At 45.9% G+C, this 24533-nt stretch overlaps 1 protein-coding gene across 4 annotated transcripts in view; it reads left to right on the top strand.

Annotated features, from left to right (window-relative positions):
• LOC110503411 (cytoplasmic dynein 2 heavy chain 1) overlaps positions 1–24533 on the top strand; it is a 225706-nt gene that overhangs the window by 17391 nt on the left and 183782 nt on the right. For all 4 annotated transcript variants that reach the window (XM_036961600.1, XM_036961598.1, XM_036961599.1 and 1 more), the window contains exons 20-40: positions 167–294; positions 2554–2703; positions 2851–3056; positions 3212–3367; positions 3475–3589; positions 5185–5514; positions 5708–5776; positions 5942–6096; positions 6203–6335; positions 6989–7106; positions 7241–7353; positions 7474–7587; positions 12740–12890; positions 13605–13810; positions 15982–16164; positions 16487–16669; positions 16826–17049; positions 17357–17466; positions 20443–20642; positions 21555–21686; positions 22353–22485. In XM_036961600.1, coding sequence (XP_036817495.1) covers positions 167–294; positions 2554–2703; positions 2851–3056; positions 3212–3367; positions 3475–3589; positions 5185–5514; positions 5708–5776; positions 5942–6096; positions 6203–6335; positions 6989–7106; positions 7241–7353; positions 7474–7587; positions 12740–12890; positions 13605–13810; positions 15982–16164; positions 16487–16669; positions 16826–17049; positions 17357–17466; positions 20443–20642; positions 21555–21686; positions 22353–22485 — 3309 coding nt within the window. The remainder of the gene's footprint in view (positions 1–166; positions 295–2553; positions 2704–2850; positions 3057–3211; positions 3368–3474; positions 3590–5184; positions 5515–5707; positions 5777–5941; positions 6097–6202; positions 6336–6988; positions 7107–7240; positions 7354–7473; positions 7588–12739; positions 12891–13604; positions 13811–15981; positions 16165–16486; positions 16670–16825; positions 17050–17356; positions 17467–20442; positions 20643–21554; positions 21687–22352; positions 22486–24533) is intronic.

The raw sequence follows: 24533 nt of genomic DNA, 5'->3' as shown, positions 1-24533 counted from the left end.
CTCAAATGTATATATGCAAATCTCCTAGTGACACCAATGTATGATTGTTGATGTGTCTTTTGTGCAGGGGCTTTACCACAGTTTAGTTCATATGTGACATGTTTTCTCTTTCCCTTTCATTTTCTTTTCTTTGTTCTTTACTTTCCCCCCCCCCCCCCCCCTCCAGGACATACCCTAGACATAGACAGTTTTGTGACTGGGGCCATGGAGACGTTGTCCTCTCGTCCAGAGAGTATTGATGAGATAGGAGAGGCCAATGCCAGACACAGCCAGATACAGGCCCGCAAACCAGACGTAAGAATCTCACTCTGAGGGACTCAACAATACTTAAAGGTCCTGAACAGTCATTCTGAAAAGTACTTTTTCTCTCTTGGCTAAGTACCAGGAAGTTTGAAGTGACAGGCTGAGTGGGCGGGGAGATTATATTCATGAATTTTGAAACATCTACTGTGTGTCAAGTAATTTGGATGCAGTGACCAGGGTTGCAGTAAAATCATCTCAAGCTAACTTGGTGATGCACAAAGCAACTCAAACAACATTGAAATTGCACCAATGAAATCATACAAAAAAAAAATACATCTCCCGTTTGGCATGTCTCACGTGATGCGGTTCACGGCAGCACTGACCCATGTGTTGACCTGACAACTGTGTTTAGAACGACCCACTCCCACCTTTTGTTCCATGCTGGCTGAACACCTAGCTAGCCAGTAACACAGCAGCACTGACCCATGTGTTGACCTGACAACTGTGTTTAGAACGACCCACTCCCACCTTTTGTTCCATGCTGGCTGAACACCTAGCTAGCCAGTAACACAGCAGCACTGACCCATGTGTTGACCTGACAACTGTGTTTAGAAGGACCCACTCCCACCTTTTGTTCCATGCTGGCTGAACACCTAGCTAGCCAGTAACACAGCAGCACTGACCCATGTGTTGACCTGACAACTGTGTTTAGAACGACCCACTCCCACCTTTTGTTCCATGCTGGCTGAACACCTAGCTAGCCAGTAACACAGCAGCACTGACCCATGTGTTGACCTGACAACTGTGTCTGTGTTTTGACCGACCCACTCCCACCTTTTGTTCCATGCTGGCTGAACACCTAGCTAGCCAGTAACACAGCAGCACTGACCCATGTGTTGACCTGACAACTGTGTCTGTGTTTAGAACGACCCACTCCCACCTTTTGTTCCATGCTGGCTGAACACCTAGCTAGCCAGTAACACAGCAGCACTGACCCATGTGTTGACCTGACAACTGTGTCTGTGTTTTGACCGACCCACTCCCACCTTTTGTTCCATGCTGGCTGAACACCTAGCTAGCCAGTAACACAGCAGCACTGACCCATGTGTTGACCTGACAACTGTGTCTGTGTTTAGAACGACCCACTCCCACCTTTTGTTCCATGCTGGCTGAACACCTAGCTAGCCAGTAACACAGCAGCACTGACCCATGTGTTGACCTGACAACTGTGTCTGTGTTTTGACCGACCCATTCCCACCTTTTGTTCCATGCTGGCTGAACACCTAGCTAGCCAGTAACACAGCAGCACTGACCCATGTGTTGACCTGACAACTGTGTCTGTGTTTTGACCGACCCACTCCCACCTTTTGTTCCATGCTGGCTGAACACCTAGCTAGCCAGTAACACAGCAGCACTGACCCATGTGTTGACCTGACAACTGTGTCTGTGTTTTGACCGACCCACTCCCACCTTTTGTTCCATGCTGGCTGAACACCTAGCTAGCCAGTAACACAGCAGCACTGACCCATGTGTTGACCTGACAACTGTGTCTGTGTTTTGACCGACCCACTCCCACCTTTTGTTCCATGCTGGCTGAACACCTAGCTAGCCAGTAACACAGCAGCACTGACCCATGTGTTGACCTGACAACTGTGTCTGTGTTTTGACCGACCCACTCCCACCTTTTGTTCCATGCTGGCTGAACACCTAGCTAGCCAGTAACTGCTGACACAGATGAAAGGGGAAACATATACGTATCGTTGCCATAGATGAATAGGGTCAACTTTTAATTATATTTGCTGACAACCTTCAGTAAAAATGTTGGCATCAGTAGAGTAGCTATCTAGCTATATAAACAACGCCTCTCTGCAAACACAAACATGGCTTCTCCGATGTTGGTTACAAGGCGGTACTTATTTAAATAATGAAAGTTTAGGTGATGTCACCTTGTCCCCTGAATAATGAATCCTAGTGTTTTCCATGGGGGAGGGGACCAGTAACTTTGTGATCAAACGTTATCAATGAAGAAGCAACAGTAATTTTTCATCTGGTTTCCTTCTAATATCATCCATTTTCATGAAAAACATGATGTTTAACTGTTCATGACCGTTAATATTCAATCACTACTACCACAGTTCTTTAAAGTTGCCTGAGCTTTGCTCTGTTTGTGTGATGTTCCAAATATAGAGACTCCAGATTTGTAGTGTTGTCTGAGCGTTGCTGGAATGTTTGTGTGATGTTCCATTATCGAGACCCCAGATTTGTAGTGTTGTCTGAGCGTTGCTGTAATGTTTGTGTGATGTGGTGTAGATCCTGCTCCAGTTCCAGGCGGCGCAGGAGAAGAACCGTCTGCTGAGGGCCGTAGCAGGAGGCGGTCTGGATTCTCTGTCCTCCCTCAGGGCCAAGTGGGACAAACTAGAGATGATGATGGAGAGCCACCAGCTGATGATCAAAGAGCAGGTACACACACACACACACACACACACACACACACACACACACACACACACACGAGAGAACGCACACGCACACTTTTGCAAACACGCTTGGACAAAAAACACAGATGCTCCTTCTCTCATTTCCCCCTGGTTTCTCCCTCTCCTCTAGGTCGAGGTGATGCGTAGTAATGCTGAGAGTCGTGTCCAGGCCTACAGGCTGGAGCTGGACAGGTTCAGGGCTCGCTGGGACCAGCTGAAGCCCAGAGACGAGGTCATAGAGACAGGAGACCAGGCAGCCCTGCTGGCCTCTGTCCAAACCATCAGAGACAAGAGACAGGAGTTCCAGGAGCTGGAGGTCACACGCACACGCCTGCTGTAGGTTACACACCACACCACACACACACACACACACACACACACACACACACACACACACACACGCCTACTGTAGGTTATACACACACACACAGCAAGTCAACTGTACTTTCAATCATTCCGTTTTCTGTGTACTAATGAGTGTCTCTTCTCAGTGAGGACTGTCGTCACTTTGAGCTGGAGGCTCCAGACTTCTCCCTGGCGGAGGAGACCATCAGAGACATGGAGGAGTATGGACAGATGTGGTCTCTGTATGAGGACTGGCAGGAGGGCTTCCAGGAGAAGGCAAAGGAGGACTGGATCACATTCAGGTTAGGTGTCAGGGAAGGTTTGGGTTTAGATTTGATATGGTCATTTCTACCTCGTTTTGCCTTCGCTGGCTGAGTGGTTGAATAAACAGTGTGTGTGTGTTTTGCAGGAGTAAGACCTACGTGTTTGAGGAGTTCCTGTTTGCGTGGCAGGACAGACTGAGGAAGCTTGAGCAGCACACCAGCATGTCTGTCAAACTACAGAGAGAAGTTGATAAGTACAAGGTGAGGGAGGGAGGGGGAGAGTGAGTCTGGTTCTGGTGTGTGTTTGTAGAGTCTGGTTAAGGTGTGTTCTGGTGTTAAGGTGTATTCTGTGTTTGTAGAGTCTGGTTCTGGTGTGTTTGTAGAGTCTGGTTCTGGTGTTAAGGTGTATTCTGTGTGTGTTTGTAGAGTCTGGTTCTGGTGTTAAGGTGTATTCTGTGTGTGTTTGTAGAGTCTGGTTCTGGTGTGTTTGTAGAGTCTGGTTCTGGTGTTAAGGTGTATTCTGTGTGTGTTTGTAGAGTCTGGTTCTGGTGTGTTTGTAGAGTCTGGTTCTGGTGTTATTAAGATGTGTTCTGTGTGTGTTTGTAGAGTCTGGTTCTGGTGTTAAGGTGTATTCTGTGTGTGTTTGTAGAGTCTGGTTAAGGTGTGTTCTGTGTGTGTTTGTAGAGTCTAGTTCTGGTGTATTCTGTGTGTGTTTGTAGAGTCTGGTTCTGGTGTTAAGGTGTATTCTGTGTGTGTTTGTAGAGTCTGGTTAAGATGTGTTCTGTGTGTGTTTGTAGAGTCTAGTTCTGGTGTATTCTGTGTGTGTTTGTAGAGTCTGGTTAAGGTGTGTTCTGTGTGTGTTTGTAGAGTCTAGTTCTGGTGTATTCTGTGTGTGTTTGTAGAGTCTGGTTAAGGTGTATTCTGTGTGTGTTTGTAGAGTCTGGTTCTGGTATGTTTGTTGCGTCTGGTTCTGGTGTGTTTGTTGCGTCTGGTTCTGGTGTGTTTGTTGAGTCTAGTTCTGGTGTATTCTGTGTGTGTTTGTAGAGTCTGGTTCTGGTGTTAAGGTGAATTCTGTGTGTGTTTGTTGCGTCTGGTTCTGGTATGTTTGTTGCGTCTGGTTCTGGTGTGTTTGTAGAGTCTGGTTCTCGTGTGTTTGTAGAGTCTGGTTAAGATGTGTTCTGTGTGTGTTTGTAGAGTCTAGTTCTGGTGTGTTTGTAGAGTCTGGTTAAGATGTGTTCTGTGTGTGTTTGTAGAGTCTGGTTAAGGTGAATTCTGTGTGTGTTTGTAGAGTCTGGTTCTGGTGTTAAGGTGTATTCTGTGTGTGTTTGTAGAGTCTGGTTCTGGTATGTTTGTAGAGTCTGGTTCTGGTGTTAAGGTGTGTTCTGTGTGTGTTTGTAGAGTCTGGTTCTGGTGTTAAGGTGTATTCTGTGTGTGTTTGTAGAGTCTGGTTCTGGTGTTAAGGTGAATTCTGTGTGTGTTTGTAGAGTCTGGTTCTGGTGTTAAGGTGAATTCTGTGTGTGTTTGTTGCGTCTGGTTCTGGTGTGTTTGTTGCGTCTGGTTCTGGTGTGTTTGTAGAGTCTGGTTCTCGTGTGTTTGTAGAGTCTGGTTCTGGTGTGTTTGTAGAGTCTGGTTCTGGTGTGTTTGTAGAGTCTGGTTCTGGTATGTTTGTAGAGTCTGGTTCTGGTGTGTTTGTTGCGTCTGGTTCTGGTGTGTTTGTAGAGTCTGGTTCTGGTGTGTTTGTAGAGTCTGGTTAAGATGTGTTCTGTGTGTGTTTGTAGAGTCTAGTTCTGGTGTATTCTGTATGTGTTTGTAGAGTCTGGTTCTGGTGTTAAGGTGTGTTCTGTATGTGTTTGTAGAGTCTGGTTCCGGTGTTAAAGTACGTGCGAGGGGAGCACCTATCCCAGGACCACTGGTTGGATCTGTTCAGACTGTTGGGTCTTCCTAAAGGCACCACCCTGGAGAGACTGACCTTCTGGGATCTCCTCAGTGTGTCTGACACCATCACAGACCGAGCCCTGGAGCTCAAGGACCTGAACAGCAGGGCCCAGGCGGAGGTGACCATCAGAGAGGCTCTCAGGGAGCTGGACCTGTGGGGGGCTGGCGCTGCCTTCACCCTCACTGAGTATACAGACAGCACCGGACACACACTCACACTCATCAAGGACTGGAAGGACATGGTCAACCAGGTAAGGGACAATACAATAGTTGATGCAGTAGACTGCTGACATGCACACACACACACACACACACACACACACTACCGGACACACTCACTACCGGACACACACACATTACCGGGGACACACTCACTACCAAAAAAACATGCGCACACACACACACTCACTACCGGACAGACTAACCTCATCTCGTCCCATACAGGTTGGTGATAACCGCTGCCTGCTGCAGTCTCTGAAGGACTCTCCGTACTACCGTGGCTTCCAGGACAAGGTGAGTCTTTAGACTTACTCACAACTGAAAGCACAGCATCTTTAAAAGTAGCTGCTTTACCTAGTGTTACTGTGTGTGTGTCCAGGTCAGTCTGTGGGAGGTGCGTCTGTCTGATCTAGATGAGTACCTGGTCAGTCTTTACCTAGTGTTACTGTGTGTGTCCAGGTGAGCCTGTGGGAGGTGCGTCTGTCTGATCTAGATGAGTACCTGGTCAGTCTGAATGCCATCCAGAGGCGTTGGGTCTACCTGGAGCCCATCTTCGGACGGGGGGCTCTGCCCAGGGAACAAGCCCGTTTCAAACGGGTTGACGAGGACTTCAGGTACGCCTTTCCCCTCCCTCCCTGCCTGTGTGTGTGGCTCTGCTTTCTTTCTGGTCCATGGTCCATGTTGTACTGTGTGTGTTTCTAAGCTGTGTGTGTTTGTCAGGTCCATTTTGTCTGATGTCCAGAGAGACAACAGGGTGACGTCTCTGAGCTCTCGGGCTGGCATCAGAAACTCCCTCATTACCATCTTAGACCAGCTCCAGCGTTGCCAGAAATCACTCAACGAGTTCCTAGAGGTACTGAACGATCAACTACCAACCAGAGATCAGTACATCTGTACTTCAATTGATCTGTCAGTCAGTACTAGTCCAAAGATGGATGTTATATGTCCTCACTAATCATAGAAAAATGAAACATACACTGAGTGTGCAAAACATTAACACCTTCCTAATATTGAGTTGCACCCCCTTTGCCCTCAGAACTTCCTCAGTTTGTCGGGGCATGGACTCTACAAGGTGTTGAAAGCATTCCACAGGGATGCTGGCCCATGTTGACTCCAATGCTTCCCACAGTTGTGTCAAGTTGTCTGGATGTCCTTTGGGTGGTGGACCATTCTTATTACACATGGGAAACTGTTGAGCGTGAAAAGCCCAGCTGCGTTGCAGTTCTTGACTCAAACCTGGCCTGGCACCTACTACCATACTCTGTTCAAAGGCACTTAAATCAAATGCACACATACACAATACATGTCTCGATTGTCTCAAGGCTTAAAAATCCTTCTTTAACGTGTCACCTCCCCTTCATCTACACTGATTGAAGAGGTTTTAACAAGTGACATCAATAAGGGGTCATAGCTTTCACCTGGATTCACCTGGTCAGTCTGTCATGGAAATAGCAGGTGTTCTTAATGTTTTTGTACACTCAGTGTAGAAGTGTCTGTCCTCTGTAGGAGAAGCGCTCTGCCTTCCCGCGGTTCTACTTCATTGGAGATGATGACCTGCTGGAGATTCTGGGCCAGGCCACCAACCCCACCGTGATACAGTCACACCTCAAGAAGCTGTTTGCTGGTACACACCTACACCCACACCCACACAAGCTCACACCCAAATCCCAAGGTCATTACAGTAACAACTAAAGAAGCTGTCCCCTGGTGAAACTCATGTGTCTGTAATGACAGCGGATATAACTGTGTTCTCTGTAGGCATCGACAGTGTGGACTTTGACGGGGACTGCCAGCACATCGTGGCCATGCGTTCTCTAGAGGGAGAGGTGGTGGCCCTCAGGAACCTCATACGTATCTCCAACAGCGTAGAGGTAGGAGATTGGAGAGGTCAAAGGGCATGGGGTAGAGGGTAGGGGGTACCTGAATCACACAACTCGATTATTACACACACCTCAATTATATAGCTCCTTAATAACGTGTGTGTTTTCCAGGTGTGGCTGGGTGAGCTGTCTGCTGAGATGAAGGAGACTCTGAAGCAGCTGCTGTATGAGTGTGTGTCAGCGGGGAGGAAAGGACAGGTGGACCCGTCCCGCTACCCCTCTCAGGTACGATTCATTACTCATTGATGCTGTCCGACTCTTCTCTTATTGTGTTTCTCCTTTCTGACTCCAGTCTGACTCCTGTCTGACTCTTGTATAGCTATTGTCTGAATCCTGTCTGACTCCTGTCCAGATTGACTAATGTATGAGTCCGGTCTGACTCCAGTATAACTGGTGTAACTCCTGTCTGACTCCAGTATACCTGGTGTAACTCCTGTCTGACTCCAGTATAACTGGTGTAACTCCTGTCTGACTCCAGTATAACTGGTGTAACTCCTGTCTGACTCCAGTATAACTGGTGTAACTCCTGTCTGACTCCAGTATAACTCTGGTGTAACTCCGGTCTGACTCCAGTATAACTGGTGTAACTCCTGTCTGACTCCAGTATAACTGGTGTAACTCCTGTCTGACTCCAGTATAACTGGTGTAACTCCTGTCTGACTCCAGTATAACTCTGGTGTAACTCCTGTCTGACTCCAGTATACCTGGTGTAACTCCTGTCTGACTCCAGTATACCTGGTGTGACTCCTGTCTGACTCCAGTATAACTCTGGTGTAACTCCTGTCTGACTCCAGTATAACTCTGGTGTAACTCCTGTCTGACTCCAGTATAACTGGTGTAACTCCTGTCTGACTCCAGTATAACTGGTGTAACTCCTGTCTGACTCCAGTATAACTGGTGTAACTCCTGTCTGACTCCAGTATAACTCTGGTGTAACTCCTGTCTGACTCCAGTATAACTCTGGTGTAACTCCTGTCTGACTCCAGTATAACTCTGGTGTAACTCCTGTCTGACTCCAGTATAACTGGTGTAACTCCTGTCTGACTCCAGTATAACTGGTGTAACTCCTGTCTGACTCCAGTATAACTCTGGTGTAACTCCTGTCTGACTCCAGTATAACTGGTGTAACTCCTGTCTGACTCCAGTATAACTGGTGTAACTCCTGTCTGACTCCAGTATAACTCTGGTGTAACTCCTGTCTGACTCCAGAATAACTGGTGTAACTCCTGTCTGACTCCAGAATAACTGGTGTAACTCCTGTCTGACTCCAGTATACCTGGTGTAACTCCTGTCTGACTCCAGTATACCTGGTGTAACTCCTGTCTGACTCCAGTATAACTGGTGTAACTCCTGTCTGACTCCAGTATAACTGGTGTAACTCCTGTCTGACTCCAGTATAACTCTGGTGTAACTCCTGTCTGACTCCAGTATAACTCTGGTGTAACTCCTGTCTGACTCCAGTATAACTCTGGTGTAACTCCTGTCTGACTCCAGTATAACTGGTGTAACTCCTGTCTGACTCCAGTATAACTGGTGTAACTCCTGTCTGACTCCAGTATAACTCTGGTGTAACTCCTGTCTGACTCCAGTATAACTCTGGTGTAACTCCTGTCTGACTCCAGTATAACTCTGGTGTAACTCCTGTCTGACTCCAGTATACCTGGTGTAACTCCTGTCTGACTCCAGTATAACTGGTGTAACTCCTGTCTGACTCCAGTATAACTGGTGTAACTCCTGTCTGACTCCAGTATAACTCTGGTGTAACTCCTGTCTGACTCCAGTATAACTCTGGTGTAACTCCTGTCTGACACCAGAATAACTGGTGTAACTCCTGTCTGACTCCAGAATAACTGGTGTAACTCCTGTCTGACTCCAGTATGACTGGTGTAACTCCTGTCTGACTCCAGTATAACTGGTGTAACTCCTATCTGACTCCAGTCTAACTGGTGTAACTCCTGTCTGACTCCAGTCTAACTGGTGTAACTCCTGTCTGACTCCAGTCTAACTGGTGTAACTCCTGTCTGACTCCAGTCTAACTGGTGTAACTCATGTCTGACCCCAGTATAACTCTGGTGTAACTCCTGTCTGACTCCAGAATAACTGGTGTAACTGTCTGACTCCTGTCTGACTCCTGTCTGACTCATGTCTGACTCATGTCTGACTCATGTCTGACTCATGTCTGACTCCAGATTGACTCAGGTCTGACTCCGGTCTGACTCTTGATTGACTCATGTATGAGTCCGGTCTGACTCCAGTATAACTCCAGTATAACTCCTGTCTGACTCATGTATAACACCAGTATAACTCCTGTCTGACTCCTATCTGATTCCTGTCTGACTCCAGTATAACACCTGTCAAACTCATGCATAACTCCAGTCTGACTCCTGATTGACTCATGTATGAGTCCTGATTGAATCCTGATTGACTCATGTATAAGTCCTGTAAATCCCCTGTCTGACTCCTGTGTTTCCTGGTGTAAATCCCGTGTAACTCCTGTCTGATTCCTAATCGGCTCCTGTCTGACTCCCTTCTGACTCCTGTGTCTCCTGGTGTAACTCCTGTCGACATCTAATCGACCCCTGATTGACTCCTGTATAATATGTGTCTGATTCTTGTATCTCCTGGTGTGGAGTCTATGTAATTTCTGTCTGACTTGTAATCGACTCCTGTCTGACTCCTGTATCTTCTGTTGTAGAGCCTGTGTAATTTCTGTCTGACTTGTAATCGACTCCTGATTGACTCCTGTCTGACTCCTGTATCTTCTGTTGTAGAGCCTGTGTAATTTCTGTCTGACTTGTAATCGACTCCTGATTGACTCCTGTCTGACTCCTGTATCTTCTGTTGTAGAGCCTGTGTAATTTCTGTCTGACTTGTAATCGACTCCTGATTGACTCCTGTCTGACTCCTGTATCTTCTGTTGTAGAGCCTGTGTAATTTCTGTCTGACTTGTAATCGACTCCTGATTGACTCCTGTCTGACTCCTGTATCTTCTGTTGTAGAGCCTGTGTAATTTCTGTCTGACTCCTGTTTGACTCATGTATGAGTCCAGTAGAGTTCGACCGATTTATGATTTTTCAACGCCGATACCGATACCAATTATTGGAGGACCAAAAAAAGCTGATACTGATTAATCGGACTATTTTAGTATTTTATTTAGTATTTTATTTATTTGTAATAATGACAATTACAACAATAATGAATGAACACTTATTTTAACTTAATATAATACATCAATACAAATAAATGTAGCCTCAAATAAATAATGAAACATGTTCAATTTGTTTTAAATATTGCAAAAACTAAGTTTTGGAGAAGAAAGTGCAATATGTGACATGTAAAATAGCTAACGTTTAAGTTCCTTGCTCAGAACATGAGAACATATGAAAGTTGGTGGTTCCTTTTAACATGAGACTTCAATATTCCAAGGTAAGAGGGTTTAGGTTGTAGTTATTATAGTATTTATAGGACTATTTCTCTCTATACCATTTGTATTTCATATACCTTTGACTATTGGATGTTCTTATAGGCACTTTAGTATTGCCAGTGTAACAGTATAGCTTCCATCCCTCTCCTCGCTCCTCCCTGGGCTCGAACCAGGAACACGACTACAACAGCCACCCTCGAAGCAGCGTTACCCATGCAGAGCAAAGGGAACAACCACTCCAAGTCTCAGAGCGAGTGATGTTTGAAACGCTATTAGCGCGCACCCCGCTAACTAGCTAGCCATTTCACTTCGGTTACACCAGCCTAATCTCAGGAGTTGATAGGCTTGAAGTCATAAACAGCTCAATGCTTGAAGCACAGTGAAGAGCTGCTGGAAAACGCACGAAAGTGCTGTTTGAATGAATGTTTACGAGCCTGCTGGTGCCTACCACCTCTCAGTCAGACTGCTCTATCAAATCATAGACTTAATTATAACATAATAACACACAGAAATACAAGCCTTAGGTCATTAATATGTTCAAATCCTGAAACTATCATTTAGAAAATAAAACATTTATTCTTTCAGTGAAATACGGAACCGTTCCGTATACCGTTCCGTATTATATCTAACGGGTGGCATCCCTAAGTCTAAATATTCTTGTTACATTGCACAACCTTCAATGTTATGTCATAATTACGTAAAAGTCTGGCAAATTAGTTCGCAATGAGCCAGGCGGCCCAAACTTGAAATCGGCCCTAATTAATCGGTCGACCTCTAGAGTCCAGTATATTTCCAGTATTACTCCTGTCTGACTTCTGTATCTCCTGGTGTAAATCCTTTAACTCCTGTCTGACACCTAATCAACTTCTGATTGACTCATGTATGAGTCCGGTCTGACTCCAGTATAACTCATGTCTGACTCATGTCTGACTCATGTCTGACTCATGTTTCTCCTGATGTAAGATCCTGTATAACTCCAGTATTACTCCTGATTGACTCATGTATGAGTCCATTATAATTCCAGTATTACTCCTGTCTGACTCCTGATTGACTCCTTTCTGACTCCTGTGTCTCCTGATGTAGATCCTTTGTAACTCCAGTCTGACTCCTGATTGACTCCTGTCTGACTCCTGTGTCTCCTGATGTAGATCCTGTGTAACTCCAGTCTGACTCCTTTCTGACTCCTGTGTCTCCTGGTGTAGATCCTGTGTAACTCCTGTCTGACATCTAATCGACCCCTGATTGACCCCTGTATAATATCTGTCTGATTCTTGTATCTCCTGGTCCAGAGCCTGTGTAATTTCTGTCTGACTCCTGTATATCCTGGTCCAGAGCCTGTGTAATTTCTGTCTGACTCCTGATTGATTCCTGTCTGACTCCTGTATATCCTGGTCCAGAGCCTGTGTAATATCTGTCTGACTCCTTATTGACTCCTGTGTAATATCTGTCTGACTCCTGTGTAATTTCTGTCTGACTCCTGATTGATTCCTGTCTGACTCCTGTATATCCTGGTCCAGAGCCTGTGTAATATCTGTCTGACTCCTTATTGACTCCTGTGTAATATCTGTCTGACTCCTGTGTAATTTCTGTCTGACTCCTGATTGATTCCTGTCTGACTCCTGTATATCCTGGTCCAGAGCCTGTGTAATTTCTGTCTGACTCCTGATTGATTCCTGTCTGACTCCTGTATATCCTGGTCCAGAGCCTGTGTAATATCTGTCTGACTCCTTATTGACTCCTGTGTAATATCTGTCTGACTCCTGTGTGACTCTTGTTGTCTCCGGGTATAGATCCTGTGTAATATCTGTCTGACTCCTGTACCTCCTGATGTAGATCCTGTGTAACTCCTGTCTGACTCCTAATCGACTTCTGATTGACTCCTGTATCTCCTGGTGTAGATCCTGTGCAACTCCTGTCTGACTCCTGTGTGACTCTTGTTGTCTCCGGGTATAGATCCTGTGCTTGGCAGAGCAGATCCAGTTCACTGAGGAGGTGGAGAGTGGTCTGAGAAACAGCAGTCTGCAGCAGCTGGAGGTGGAGCTCACCGCTAAGCTAGAGCACTACACCAGCGTAGACACCAGCTCTGAGGAGACGGGAAACACAGGTCTCTGTGTGGTTTCTTGTTGTTACAGTGGCTCATTTGGGAGCGGTAGCCTAGTGGTTAGAGCGTTGGGCCAGTAACCGAACAAGGCCCCTGAACAAGGCAGTTAACCCCCTGTTCCTAGGCCGTCATTGTAAATAAGAATTTGTTCTTAACTGACTTGCCAAGTTCAATAAAGGTTAACCAGTACATGTGTGTGTCTCTCCCCAGCTCCCCAGGCTAAAGAGGTCAGATAACCAGTACATGTGTGTGTCTCTCCTCCCCTCCCGGCTGGGGAGGAGAAGCTCTCTGACTGAGGGAGAGCCCCGGTGATGTGGGGCCCGGCTGGGGGGGGGGGGGGGGGGGGGGGGGGGGAGCTCTGACTGAGGGAGAGGTCACGGTGATGTGGGGACCGGCTGGGGAGGAGAAGCTCTCTGACTGAGGGAGAGGTCACGGTGATGTGGGGACCGGCTGGGGGGGAGAAGCTCTGACTGAGAGGCCACAAAGCTCTGCTCACAGCACTAATGCCTAAGCATTAGATGCAGTCCTGGGGGAGACATGACGAGGGACATATCTAAAATGATCTTATCAATACCGTTAGCATTATCAACAACCACATGGCCTGAGCATGAAAGACTGGACCTACATAGCTCTGATCAGAATCTGTGCACTATATTGGTAATAGTGAGCCATTTTGAGAGACAGGGTCTGTGCTGATAGTATTCTTCTCCCCCATAGAGTCAAGTGTGTTGCAGCTGAAGCTGAAGGCTCTGATCCTGGACATCATCCATAACATCAGTGTGGTGAAGCAGCTGTGTGAGGCGGGGGTGAGCAGCCCTGACTCCTGGGCCTGGAGGAAACAGCTCCGTTTCTATCTCAACAACGACAAATGCTGCTCCATACAGATGGTTGACGCTCACTTCAGCTACACATACGAGTACCAGGTACAAAAACCTCTGCACAGATATACAGTACCAGTCAAACGTTTGGACAACTCTACTCATTCAAGCTTTTACTTTTATTTTTTTACTATTTTCTACATTGTAGAATAATAGTGAAGACTCAAAACTATGAAATAACACATATGGAATCATGTAGTAAAAAGTGTTAAAACAAATTCAAATATATTTGAGATTTGAGATTGTTCAAAGTAGCCACCTCTGCCTTGATTACAGCTTTGCACACTTTTGGCATTCTCTCAACCAGCTTCTTGAGGTAGTCACCTGGAATGCATTTCAATTAACAGGTGTTAATTTGTTGATTTGTGGAATTTCTTTCCTTCTTAATGCGCCTTAGCCAATCAGTTGTGTTGTGACAAGGTAGGGGTGGTATACAGAAGATAGCCCTATTTGGTAAAAGACCAAGTTGATAATATGGCAAGAACAGCTCAAATAAGCAAAGAGAAATGACAGTCCATCATTACTTTAAGACATGAAGGTCCGTCAATATGGAACATTTCAAGAACTTTGAAAGTTTCTTCAAGTACAGTCTCAAAAACCATTGTGCGCTATGATGATGCTGTCTCTCATGAGGACTGCCAAAGGAAAGGAAGACCCAGAGTTACCTCTGCTGCAGAGGAGAACTTCATTAGTTACCAGCCTCAGAAATTGCAGCTCAAATAAATGCTTCACAGAGTTCAAGTAACAGACACATCTCATTATCAACTGTTCAGAGCAGACTGTGTGAATCAGGCCTTCATGGTCGAATTGCTGCAAAGAAACCACTACTAGAGGAAACCAATCAGAAGAAGAGACTTGCTTGGGCCAAGAAACACGAGCAATGGACATTAGACTGGTGGAAATCTGTTCTTTGGTCTGATGAATCCACATTTCAGATATTAGGTTCCAACCACCGTGTCTTTGTGAGAGACAGAGTAGGTGAACAGATGATCTCCGCATGTGTGGTTCCCACCGTGAAGCATGGAGGAGGAGGTGTGATGGTGTGGGGGTGCTTTGCTGGTGACACTGCCAGTGATTTATTTAGAATTCAAGGCACACTTAACCAGCATGGCTACAACAGCATTCTGTAGTGATACGCCATCCCATCTGGTTTGCGCTTAGTGGGTCTATCATTTGTTTTTCAACAGGACAATGACCCAACACACACCTCCAGGCTGTGTAAGGGATATTTGACCAAGAAGGAGAGTGATGGTGTGCTGCATCAGATTTTACATGATTTATTTCTCCTTTATTTAACCAGGTAGGCCAGTTGAGAACAAGTTCTCATTTACAACTGTGACCTGGTCAAGATAAAGCAAAGCAGTGTGACAAAAACAACACAGAGTTACACATGGAATAAACAATAAACAAGCCAATAACACACTAGAAAATCTGTATACAGTGCATGCAAATGAAGTAAGGAGGTAAGGCAATAAATAGGCCAATAGTGGTGAAGTAATTACAATTTAGCAATTTACACTGGAGTGATATCTTGGCAGATGATGATGTGCAAGTAGAAATACTGGTGTGCAAAAGAGCAGAAAAACAAATATGGGGATGAGGTAGGTAGGTGGTTGGATGGGCTATGTACAGATGGATGACCTGGCCTCCACAATCACCCAACCTCAACTCAATTCAGATGGTTTGGGATGAGTTGGACAGCAGAGTGAAGAAAAATCAGCCAACAAGTGCTCAGCATATGTGGGAACTCCAACCAGACTGTTGGAAAAGCATTCCAGGTGAAGCTGGTTGAGAGAATGCCAAGTGTTTGCAAAGCCTGTCATCATGGCAAAGGGTGGCTACTTTAAAGAATCTCAAATGTAGAATATAGTAAAAATAAAGAAAAACCCTTGAATGAGTAGGTGTGTCCAAACTTTTGACTGCTACTTTACCACTTCATCTACACACACCTGTACACGTCTAAATTAGATTTCTACACACTTCAGTACCAGGCAACAGTTAAACTAGTTAAACTACAGCGCTGTACAGTACTGCACCACTAGAGGGAGACCTTCACCCAGAGATGAGGACACCTCTGAATGACTCCATTAGCCCTGCTACACTGTGTGTTCTGCAGTCTCTCTGCAGAGTCTGCCTCAACACAGTCATCCCCTCTCCCTCTCTCTCCCTGTCACTCTCTTCATCCCTCCATCCCCTCCTCTCTCTATCTCTCCCAGGGTAATGCGTCTAAGCTGGTCCACACCCCCCTGACTGATAAGTGTTATCTGACCCTGACCCAGGCCATGATGATGGGTTTGGGAGGAAACCCCTACGGCCCTGCCGGCACCGGCAAGACTGAGTCAGTCAAAGCCCTGGGGGGCCTGTTCGGAAGACAAGTACTGGTCTTCAACTGTGATGAGGTAAACACACACACGCAGTCACACGTGACGAATGCACACACACACACACACACACACACACACACACACACACACACACACACGCATGCACAAACAGACACGTTAGTAAAACTCAGAAATGTAACAGTGAATTTTATTTTTGGGAAAATAAATTAGCTAATTTCAAGACAGGATGGATAAATAAATAAAGGATGAATAAATAAATGAATAAAGTATAGATAGATAAATACAGGATGGATGGATAAATAAATGAATAAAGTATAGATAGATAAATACAGGATGGATGGATAAATAAAGTAAATGAATGAATGGTGTGTTACAGGGTATAGATGTGAAGTCCATGGGGCGTATCTTTGTGGGGCTGGTGAAGTGTGGAGCGTGGGGCTGCTTTGATGAGTTCAACCGCCTGGAGGAGGCTGTGCTGTCTGCAGTGTCCATGCAGATACAGGCCATCCAGAACTCACTGAAGAACCACAGGACCAGCTGTGAGCTGCTGGGCAAGGAGGTGACCACACACTTAGTCACACAGTCACTTTGTCATTCTTGCACGCAGAAACTTGTATGGTATTTTGCACACTGGTTTTTAAAACTATTGCTGCCTTTTCTCTCTGTCTCTGTCTCTCTGTCTCTATGTCTCTGTCTCTGTCTCTGTGTCTGTCAGGTGGAGTTGGACCCTAACTCAGGGGTGTTTATAACATTGAATCCAGCTGGGAAGGGTTATGGAGGGAGACAGAAGCTGCCTGACAACCTGAAGCAGCTGTTCAGGCCCGTGGCTATGTCCCGACCAGACAACGAGCTCATTGCTGAGGTCATCCTCTACTCAGAGGGCTTCAAAGACGGAGAGATACTGGGACGCAAGCTGGTCGCCATCTTCAACCTCGCCAGGTGTGTCTTTGTGTCTATTCCAAAGTGATAGTGCAACTTTTTGGCAACTAATCATCCCCTTTTCCACTTCCCCAGAGACTCCTAAACTCCTGGATAACATGTTTATGTCTGTGTGTGCCGTCAACTTTCTTCCAACCGCATGCAAACATACAGACGGTATCCATGAGTTGATCTGACTAGAAAAGGGGCTTGGTGGCTAAAATCTGTCACTATCCTGTTAATAGGTCTCTGTATCTGTTTGTAGGGCTATGTTTTGTGACTGGGTGTGTATGTATCTACAGTATGTATTTATGTATGTACTGTGTAGAGAGCTGTTGACCCCCCAGCAACACTATGACTGGGGTCTGAGGGCTCTGAAGACGGTGCTGAGAGGCTGTGGCAGACTGCTGCATCAGAGGAGTGAGGCCAAGAACAAGAGTAAGGCTCCTAAACTGACACTTACTCCCCACCCCCCAAAAAACTCTCTAATATTTTATTTTATTTATATCCGAATACCCCCTATCTCAGCTTTTGGGCTCTCTCTCCTCTCTCTGTCCTTTTTCTCAAACACTGGTCTTAGCTGAGTTGTTTTCATCCCCATCCCTCTCTCCCCTCTTCCCTCTTTGCCTCTTCCTCTCTCTTTCCCCCTCTCTTTGACCTTTCCCTGCCTCCCCCTGATGCCTGGCTGTCCATATCTCTCTGATCCCTGGTTGATCGCTCTGTCTCCCTCTCTGCCTTTCTCTTTGAATCTCTCTCTCTCTCTCTCTCTCTCTCTCTTTCTCTCTCTCGCTCTCTATCTGTCTCTCGCTCTCGCTCTCTCTCGTTTACTCTATTTGTCAGACAGTACATTTGTCCCTGGGGCTTTCTCTGTTTGCTCCCTTCCCTCTATTGTCAGGCCAAATGTTCCAGTGAAAGCAGCCCTGCTTCTGTGTCTCTCGTGCCAGCAGCTCTAGAGAGGAGAACAACAGTATTGATGAACTCTAAATCATGACACGGGTCGTAATTAGCACATGTATAAAGTTGCTGATGTAGCTAGTAGCAGAATAACAAAGAAACAAGTTAATTTTTATACAAATGAACTCTCTTCCCTATATCCCCTCTCTGCCCCTCCCTCTATCTCTGTGTTCCCTCTCCAACCCCTCTATCTCTGTGTTCCCCCTCCAACCCCTCTATCTCTGTGTTCCCCCTCCAACCCCTCTATCTCTGTGTTCCCCCTCCAACCCCTCTATATCTGTGTTCCCCCTCCAACCCCTCTATCTCTGTATTCCCCCTCCAACCCCTCTATCTCTGTGTTCCCCCTCCAACCCTTCTATCTCTGTGTTCCCCCTCCAACCCCTCTATCTCTGTGTTCCCCCTCCAACCCCTCTATCTCTGTGTTCCCCCTCCAACCCTTCTATCTCTGTGTTCCCCCTCCAACCCCTCTATCTCTGTGTTCCCCCTCCAACCCCTCTATCTCTGTGTTCCCCCTCCAACCCCTCTATCTCTGTGTTCCCCCTCCAACCCCTCTATCTCTGTGTTTTCCCTTCACCCCCTCTCTCTGTGTTCCCCCTCCCCCTCTATCTCGGTGTTCCCCCTCTATCAATTCAAGGGGATTTATTGGCATGGGAAACATGTGTTAACATTACCAAAGCAAGTGAGGTAGATAATATACAAAAGTGAACAGTAAACATTACACTCACAGAAGTTCCAAAATAATAAAGACATTACAAATGTCATATTATGTATATATACAGTGTTGTAAAGATTTGCAAATAGTTAAAGTACAAAAGGGGAAATAAATTAGCATAAATATGGGTTGTATTTACAAGGGTGTGTGTTCTTCACTGGTTGCCCTTTTCTTGTGGCAACAGGTCACAAATCTTGCTGCTGTGATGTCACACTGGTATTTCACCCAGTAGATATGGGAGTTTATCAAAATTGGATTTGTTTTCGAGTGCTTTGTGGATCTGTGTAATCTGGGGGAAATATGTTACTAATATGGTCATACATTTGGCAGGAGGTTAGGAAGTGCAGCTCAGTTTCCACCTCATTTTGTGGGCAGTGAGCACATAGCCTGTCTTCTCTTGAGAGCCATGTCTGCCTACGGCGGCCTTTCTCAATAGCAAGGTTATGCTCACTAAGTCTGTCCATAGTTAAAGCTTTCCTTAATTTTGGGTTAGTCACAGTGGTCAGGTATTCTGCCACTGTGTACTCTCTGTTTAGGGCCAAATAGCATTCTAGTTTTCTCTGTTTTTTTGTTAATTACTTGACATATTGGAAAGAATTATCTTTTTTTATTTTCTCATGATTTGGTTGGGTCTGATTTGTGTTGCTGTCCTGGGGCTCTATGGTGTGTGTTTGTGAACAGAGCCCCAGGACCAGCTTGCTTAGGGGACTCTTCTCCAGGTTCATCTCTCTGTAGGTGATGACTTTGTTATGGAAGGTTTGGGAATCACTTCCTTTTAGGTGGTTGGGGAATTTAACGGCTCTTTTCTGGATTTTGATAATTAGCGGGTATCTTTTTCCGTAGTGTATTTCTGTATTGTTTTAGGGATTCACCATAGTGAAGGTGTAGTCTCAGGTTTTCTGGGTCTCTATGTTTTTGGTTGGACAGGTTTCTCAATTTCTTTCTTAGATTTTTGCATTCTTCATGAAACCATTTGTCATTGTTGTTCATTTTCTTCGGTTTTCTATTTGAGATTTTTTGATTTGATAGGGAAGCTGAGAGGTCAAATATACTGTTTAGGTTTTCTACTTCCAAGTCTACACCTTCACTATTACAGTGGAACGTTTTACCCAGGAAATTGTATTGAAGGGATTGAATTTGTTGTTGCCTAATTGTTTTCTGGTAGATTCCACACTGCATTCCTTCAATCTACAACATTTCTTAATGTCACTCAGTTCCTTTGGCTTTGATGCCTCATGATTGAGTATTACTCTGTTCAAGTAGACTGTGATTTTGCTGTGGTCTGATAGGGGTGTCAGTGGGCTGACTGTGAACACTCTGAGAGACTCTGGGCTGAGGTCAGTGATAAAGTAGTCTACAGTACTACTGCCAAGAGATGAGCTATAGGTGTACCTACCATAGGAGTCCCCTCGAAGCATACCATTGACTATGTACATACCCAGCGTACGACAGAGCTGCAGGAGTTGTGACCCGTTTTTGTTGGTTATGTTGTCATAGTTGTGTCTAGGGGGGCGAATGGGGCAGGGAATGCTGTCACCTCCAGGTAGGTGTTTGTTCCCCTGTGTGCTGAGGGTGTCAGACTTTTAGGTCACCACATATTAGTACATGTCCCTGAGTCTGGAAATGATTGATTTCCCCTTCCAGGATGGAGAAGTTGTCTTCATTAAAGTCTATCTCTGTCCCCCTCCCTCTCTATCTCGGTGTACCCCCCCCCCCCCCCCCCCCTTCGTTATCTCTGTGTTCCCCAGTCAAGGAGAGTGTTCTGGTGGTGCAGGCACTAAGGTTGAACACCATGTCCAAGCTGACATTTGCAGACAGCAGCAGGTTTGATGCCTTGGTCCAAGATGTGTTCCCTGGGGTGGGTTTTACTGACGTGGAGGATCAGACCCTCAGCCACGCACTGCAGGCCGTCTACGAGGAGGCACACCTCGAACTCATACCCAGCCAGGTGGGTGACTGTGGCCGTGTGTTTGTGGGGCACTCCCCATAAATAATGAAAGCTCTGGTCTGGAGTTATATGAGCTGTTTAGTCAAGAGGATAGAAGAAAGGAGGGAGGGAGGGTTGGATGGATTGAGGGTTAGATTGATGGAGGGATGTAGGGTTGGATGGATGGAGGGATTGAGGGTTAGATTGATGGAGGGATGTAGGGATGGATGGAGGGATTGAGGGTTAGATTGATGTAGGGATGGATGGAGGGATTGAGGGTTAGATTGATGGAGGGATGTAGGGATGGATGGAGGGATTGATGGTTAGATTGATGGAGGGATGGATGGATGGAGGGATTGAGGGTTAGGTTGATGGAGGGATGTAGGGATGGATGGATGGAGGGATTGAGGGTTAGATTGATGGAGGGATGTAGGGTTGGATGGATGGAGGGTTGGATGGATGGATGGAGGGTTGGATGGATGGAGGGATTGAGGGTTAGATTGATGGAGGGATGTAGGGATGGATGGAGGGATTGATGGTTAGATGGATGGAGGGTTAGATGGATGGAGGGTTAGATGGATGGAGGGTTAGATGGATGGAGGGTTGGATGGATGGAGGGTTGGAAGGATGGAGGGTTGGAAGGATGGAGGGATGTAGGGTTTTATGGATGGAGGGATAGAGGGTTAGATGGATGGAGGGATGGAGGGTTAGATGGATGGAGGGTTAGATGGATGGAGGGTTAGATGGATGGAGGGTTAGATGGATGGAGGGTTGGCTGGATGTAGGGTTGGCTGGATGTAGGGTTGGCTGGATGTAGGGTTGGCTGGATGTAGGGTTGGCTGGATATAGGGTTGGAGGGATGTAGGGTTGGAGGGATGTAGGGTTGGAGGGATGTAGGGTTGGAGGGATGGATAAAGTCGTTTTTCTCTGTAGATGAAGAAGGCTCTGGAGCTGTGTGAGCAGTTGAGACAGCGTATGGGAGTGGTGATCGTAGGTCCCAGCGGGGCAGGTAAATCTACTCTGTGGAGGATGCTGCGTGCCGCCCTGGGCAGGACAGGCAGGGTGGTGAGTACACACCTGATTAATCATGATAATCACTATCCTTTTATTGTTACACTCCCACGGCTCTGCACCCTAGTTATCATTAATCATAATCATATTCGTGTTTTATTCATGTAACATTCCAACTACTAATAGAATGTAATTTGAGTGGCCTCAAGAATGGCTCAGCGGTCTAAGGCACTCTATCACAACTGGCCGTGATCGGGTTAGATTGATGGAGGGATGTATGGATGGATGGAGGGTTGGATGGGAGGGTTGGACGCATAGGGCAGCGCACAGTTGGCCCAGCGTCGTCTGGGTTGGGGTGGGGGTGGGGGGGGGGCTTTAGCCGGGGGAGAGGGGGCTTTACATGGCTCATCGCGCTCTAGCGACTCCTTGTGGCAGGCCGGGTGCCTGCAGGCTGACCCCGCTCGTCAGTTGAACATTGGTGCGGCTGGCTTCCGGGTTAAGCGGGCGGGTGTTAAGAAGTGTGGTTTGGTTGATCATGTTTCGGAGGACGCATGACTGGAACTTCGCCTCCCGAGCCTGTTGGGGAGTTGCAGTGATGAGTCAAGATCTAAATTGTGGAGAAAAAGTTGGTAAAATACAAAAAAATTATGTCATTAAGATTCAGCCACTGACCACTGACTTTGTCCCTGCCTGTCCTGAATGCTGTCATGTTGTGTTTAGGTGAAGCAGTATACAGTGAACCCTAAAGCCATGCCCCGCCAGCAGCTGCTGGGTCACATAGACATGGACACTAGGGAGTGGACTGACGGGGTGCTCACACACAGCGCCAGGCAGGTGGTGAGAGAACCACAGGGTAAGAACCACGACCAGGAAACAAACACAACACAACACAACCATAGCTTTATTAGAAGATAGTGAAAGATAAACAAGAAAGTTAAAAGTTTGTTGTAATATCAGTTTAATCCACCAGAAAATAAGGCACATATATTCTGGTTAAACTCAAATGGATGAAAAAACATTATTTTGGGATGGGGGGGACAATATAATCTTTCTAAATTATATCATAAATAGTATTGGTTGAGTTGTCACACATGCAGCTAACAAAAATATACGGAAATGTCTGCTCTATCCAAGATTACAACCAAGTAATTGCAGCATTAAGTGGAAGGGCGAGAAAGTAAGGAGCTTGTCTGTCAGACCTGCATTAAAGACCAAGATTGGTTAAAACCTCTTAGAGCTCGGGACTATACTTTCAACATTTTGTTAAAAATCGCGCAAAATTTCAAAGTCCTGCTACTCATGCCAGGAATATAGTATATGCATATATATATCTTTTTTTTCACCTTTATTTAACCAGGTAGGCCAGTTGAGAACACCTTTATTTAACCAGGTAGGCTAGTTGAGAACACCTTTATTTAACCAGGTAGGCTAGTTGAGAACACCTTTATTTAACCAGGTAGGCTAGTTGAGAACACCTTTATTTAACCAGGTAGGCCAGTTGAGAACATCTTTATTTAACCAGGTAGGCCAGTTGAGAACACCTTTATTTAACCAGGTAGGCCAGTTGAGAACACCTTTATTTAACCAGGTAGGCCAGTTGAGAACATCTTTATTTAACCAGGTAGGCCAGTTGAGAACACCTTTATTTAACCAGGTAGGCCAGTTGAGAACACCTTTATTTAACCAGGTAGGCCAGTTGAGAACACCTTTATTTAACCAGGTAGGCCAGTTGAGAACACCTTTATTTAACCAGGTAGGCCAGTTGAGAACACCTTTATTTAACCAGGTAGGCCAGTTGAGAACACCTTTATTTAACCAGGTAGGCCAGTTGAGAACACCTTTATTTAACCAGGTAGGCTAGTTGAGAACACCTTTATTTAACCAGGTAGGCCAGTTGAGAACACCTTTATTTAACCAGGTAGGCAAGTTGAGAACACCTTTATTTAACCAGGTAGGCTAGTTGAGAAGAAGTTCTCATTTACAATTGCGACCTGGCCAAGATAAAGCAAAGCAGTTCGACACATACAACAACACAGAGTTACACATGGAGTAAAACAAACATACAGTCAATAATACAGTATAAACAAGTCTATATACGATGTGAGCAAATGAGGTGAGATAAGGGAGGTAAAGGCAAAACGGCCATGGTGGCAAAGTAAATACAATATAGCAAGTAAAACACTGGAATGGTAGATTTGCAATGGGAGAATGTGCAAAGTAGAAATAAAAATAATGGGGTGCAAAGGAGCAAAATAAATAAATAAATAAATAAAATACAGTAGGGTAAGAGGTAGTTGTTTGGGCTAAATTATAGGTGGGCTATGTACAGGTGCAGTAATCTGTGAGCTGCTCTGACAGTTGGTGCTTAAAGCTAGTGAGGGAGATAAGTGTTTCCAGTTTCAGAGATTTTTGTAGTTCGTTCCAGTCATTGGCAGCAGAGAACTGGAAGGAGAGGCGGCCAAAGAAAGAATTGGTTTTGGGGGTGACTAGTGAGATATACCTGCTGGAGCGTGTGCTACAGGTGGGAGATGCAATGGTGACCAGCGAGCTGAGATAAGGGGGGACTTTACCTAGCAGGGTCTTGTAGATGACATGGAGCCAGTGGGTTTGGCGACGAGTATGAAGCGAGGGCCAGCCAACGAGAGCGTACAGGTCGCAATGGTGGGTAGTATATGGGGCTTTGGTGACAAAACGGATTGCACTGTGATAGACTGCATCCAATTTGTTGAGTAGGGTATTGGAGGCTATTTTGTAAATGACATCGCCAAAGTCAAGGATTGGTAGGATGGTCAGTTTTACAAGGGTATGTTTGGCAGCATGAGTGAAGGATGCTTTGTTGCGAAATAGGAAGCCAATTCTAGATTTAACTTTGGATTGGAGATGTTTGATATGGGTCTGGAA

The sequence above is a fragment of the Oncorhynchus mykiss genome, chromosome 24, assembly GCF_013265735.2.
Source record: "Oncorhynchus mykiss isolate Arlee chromosome 24, USDA_OmykA_1.1, whole genome shotgun sequence".
Taxonomy (NCBI): domain Eukaryota; kingdom Metazoa; phylum Chordata; class Actinopteri; order Salmoniformes; family Salmonidae; genus Oncorhynchus; species Oncorhynchus mykiss.
This window is presented reverse-complemented; position numbering and strand designations above follow the sequence as displayed.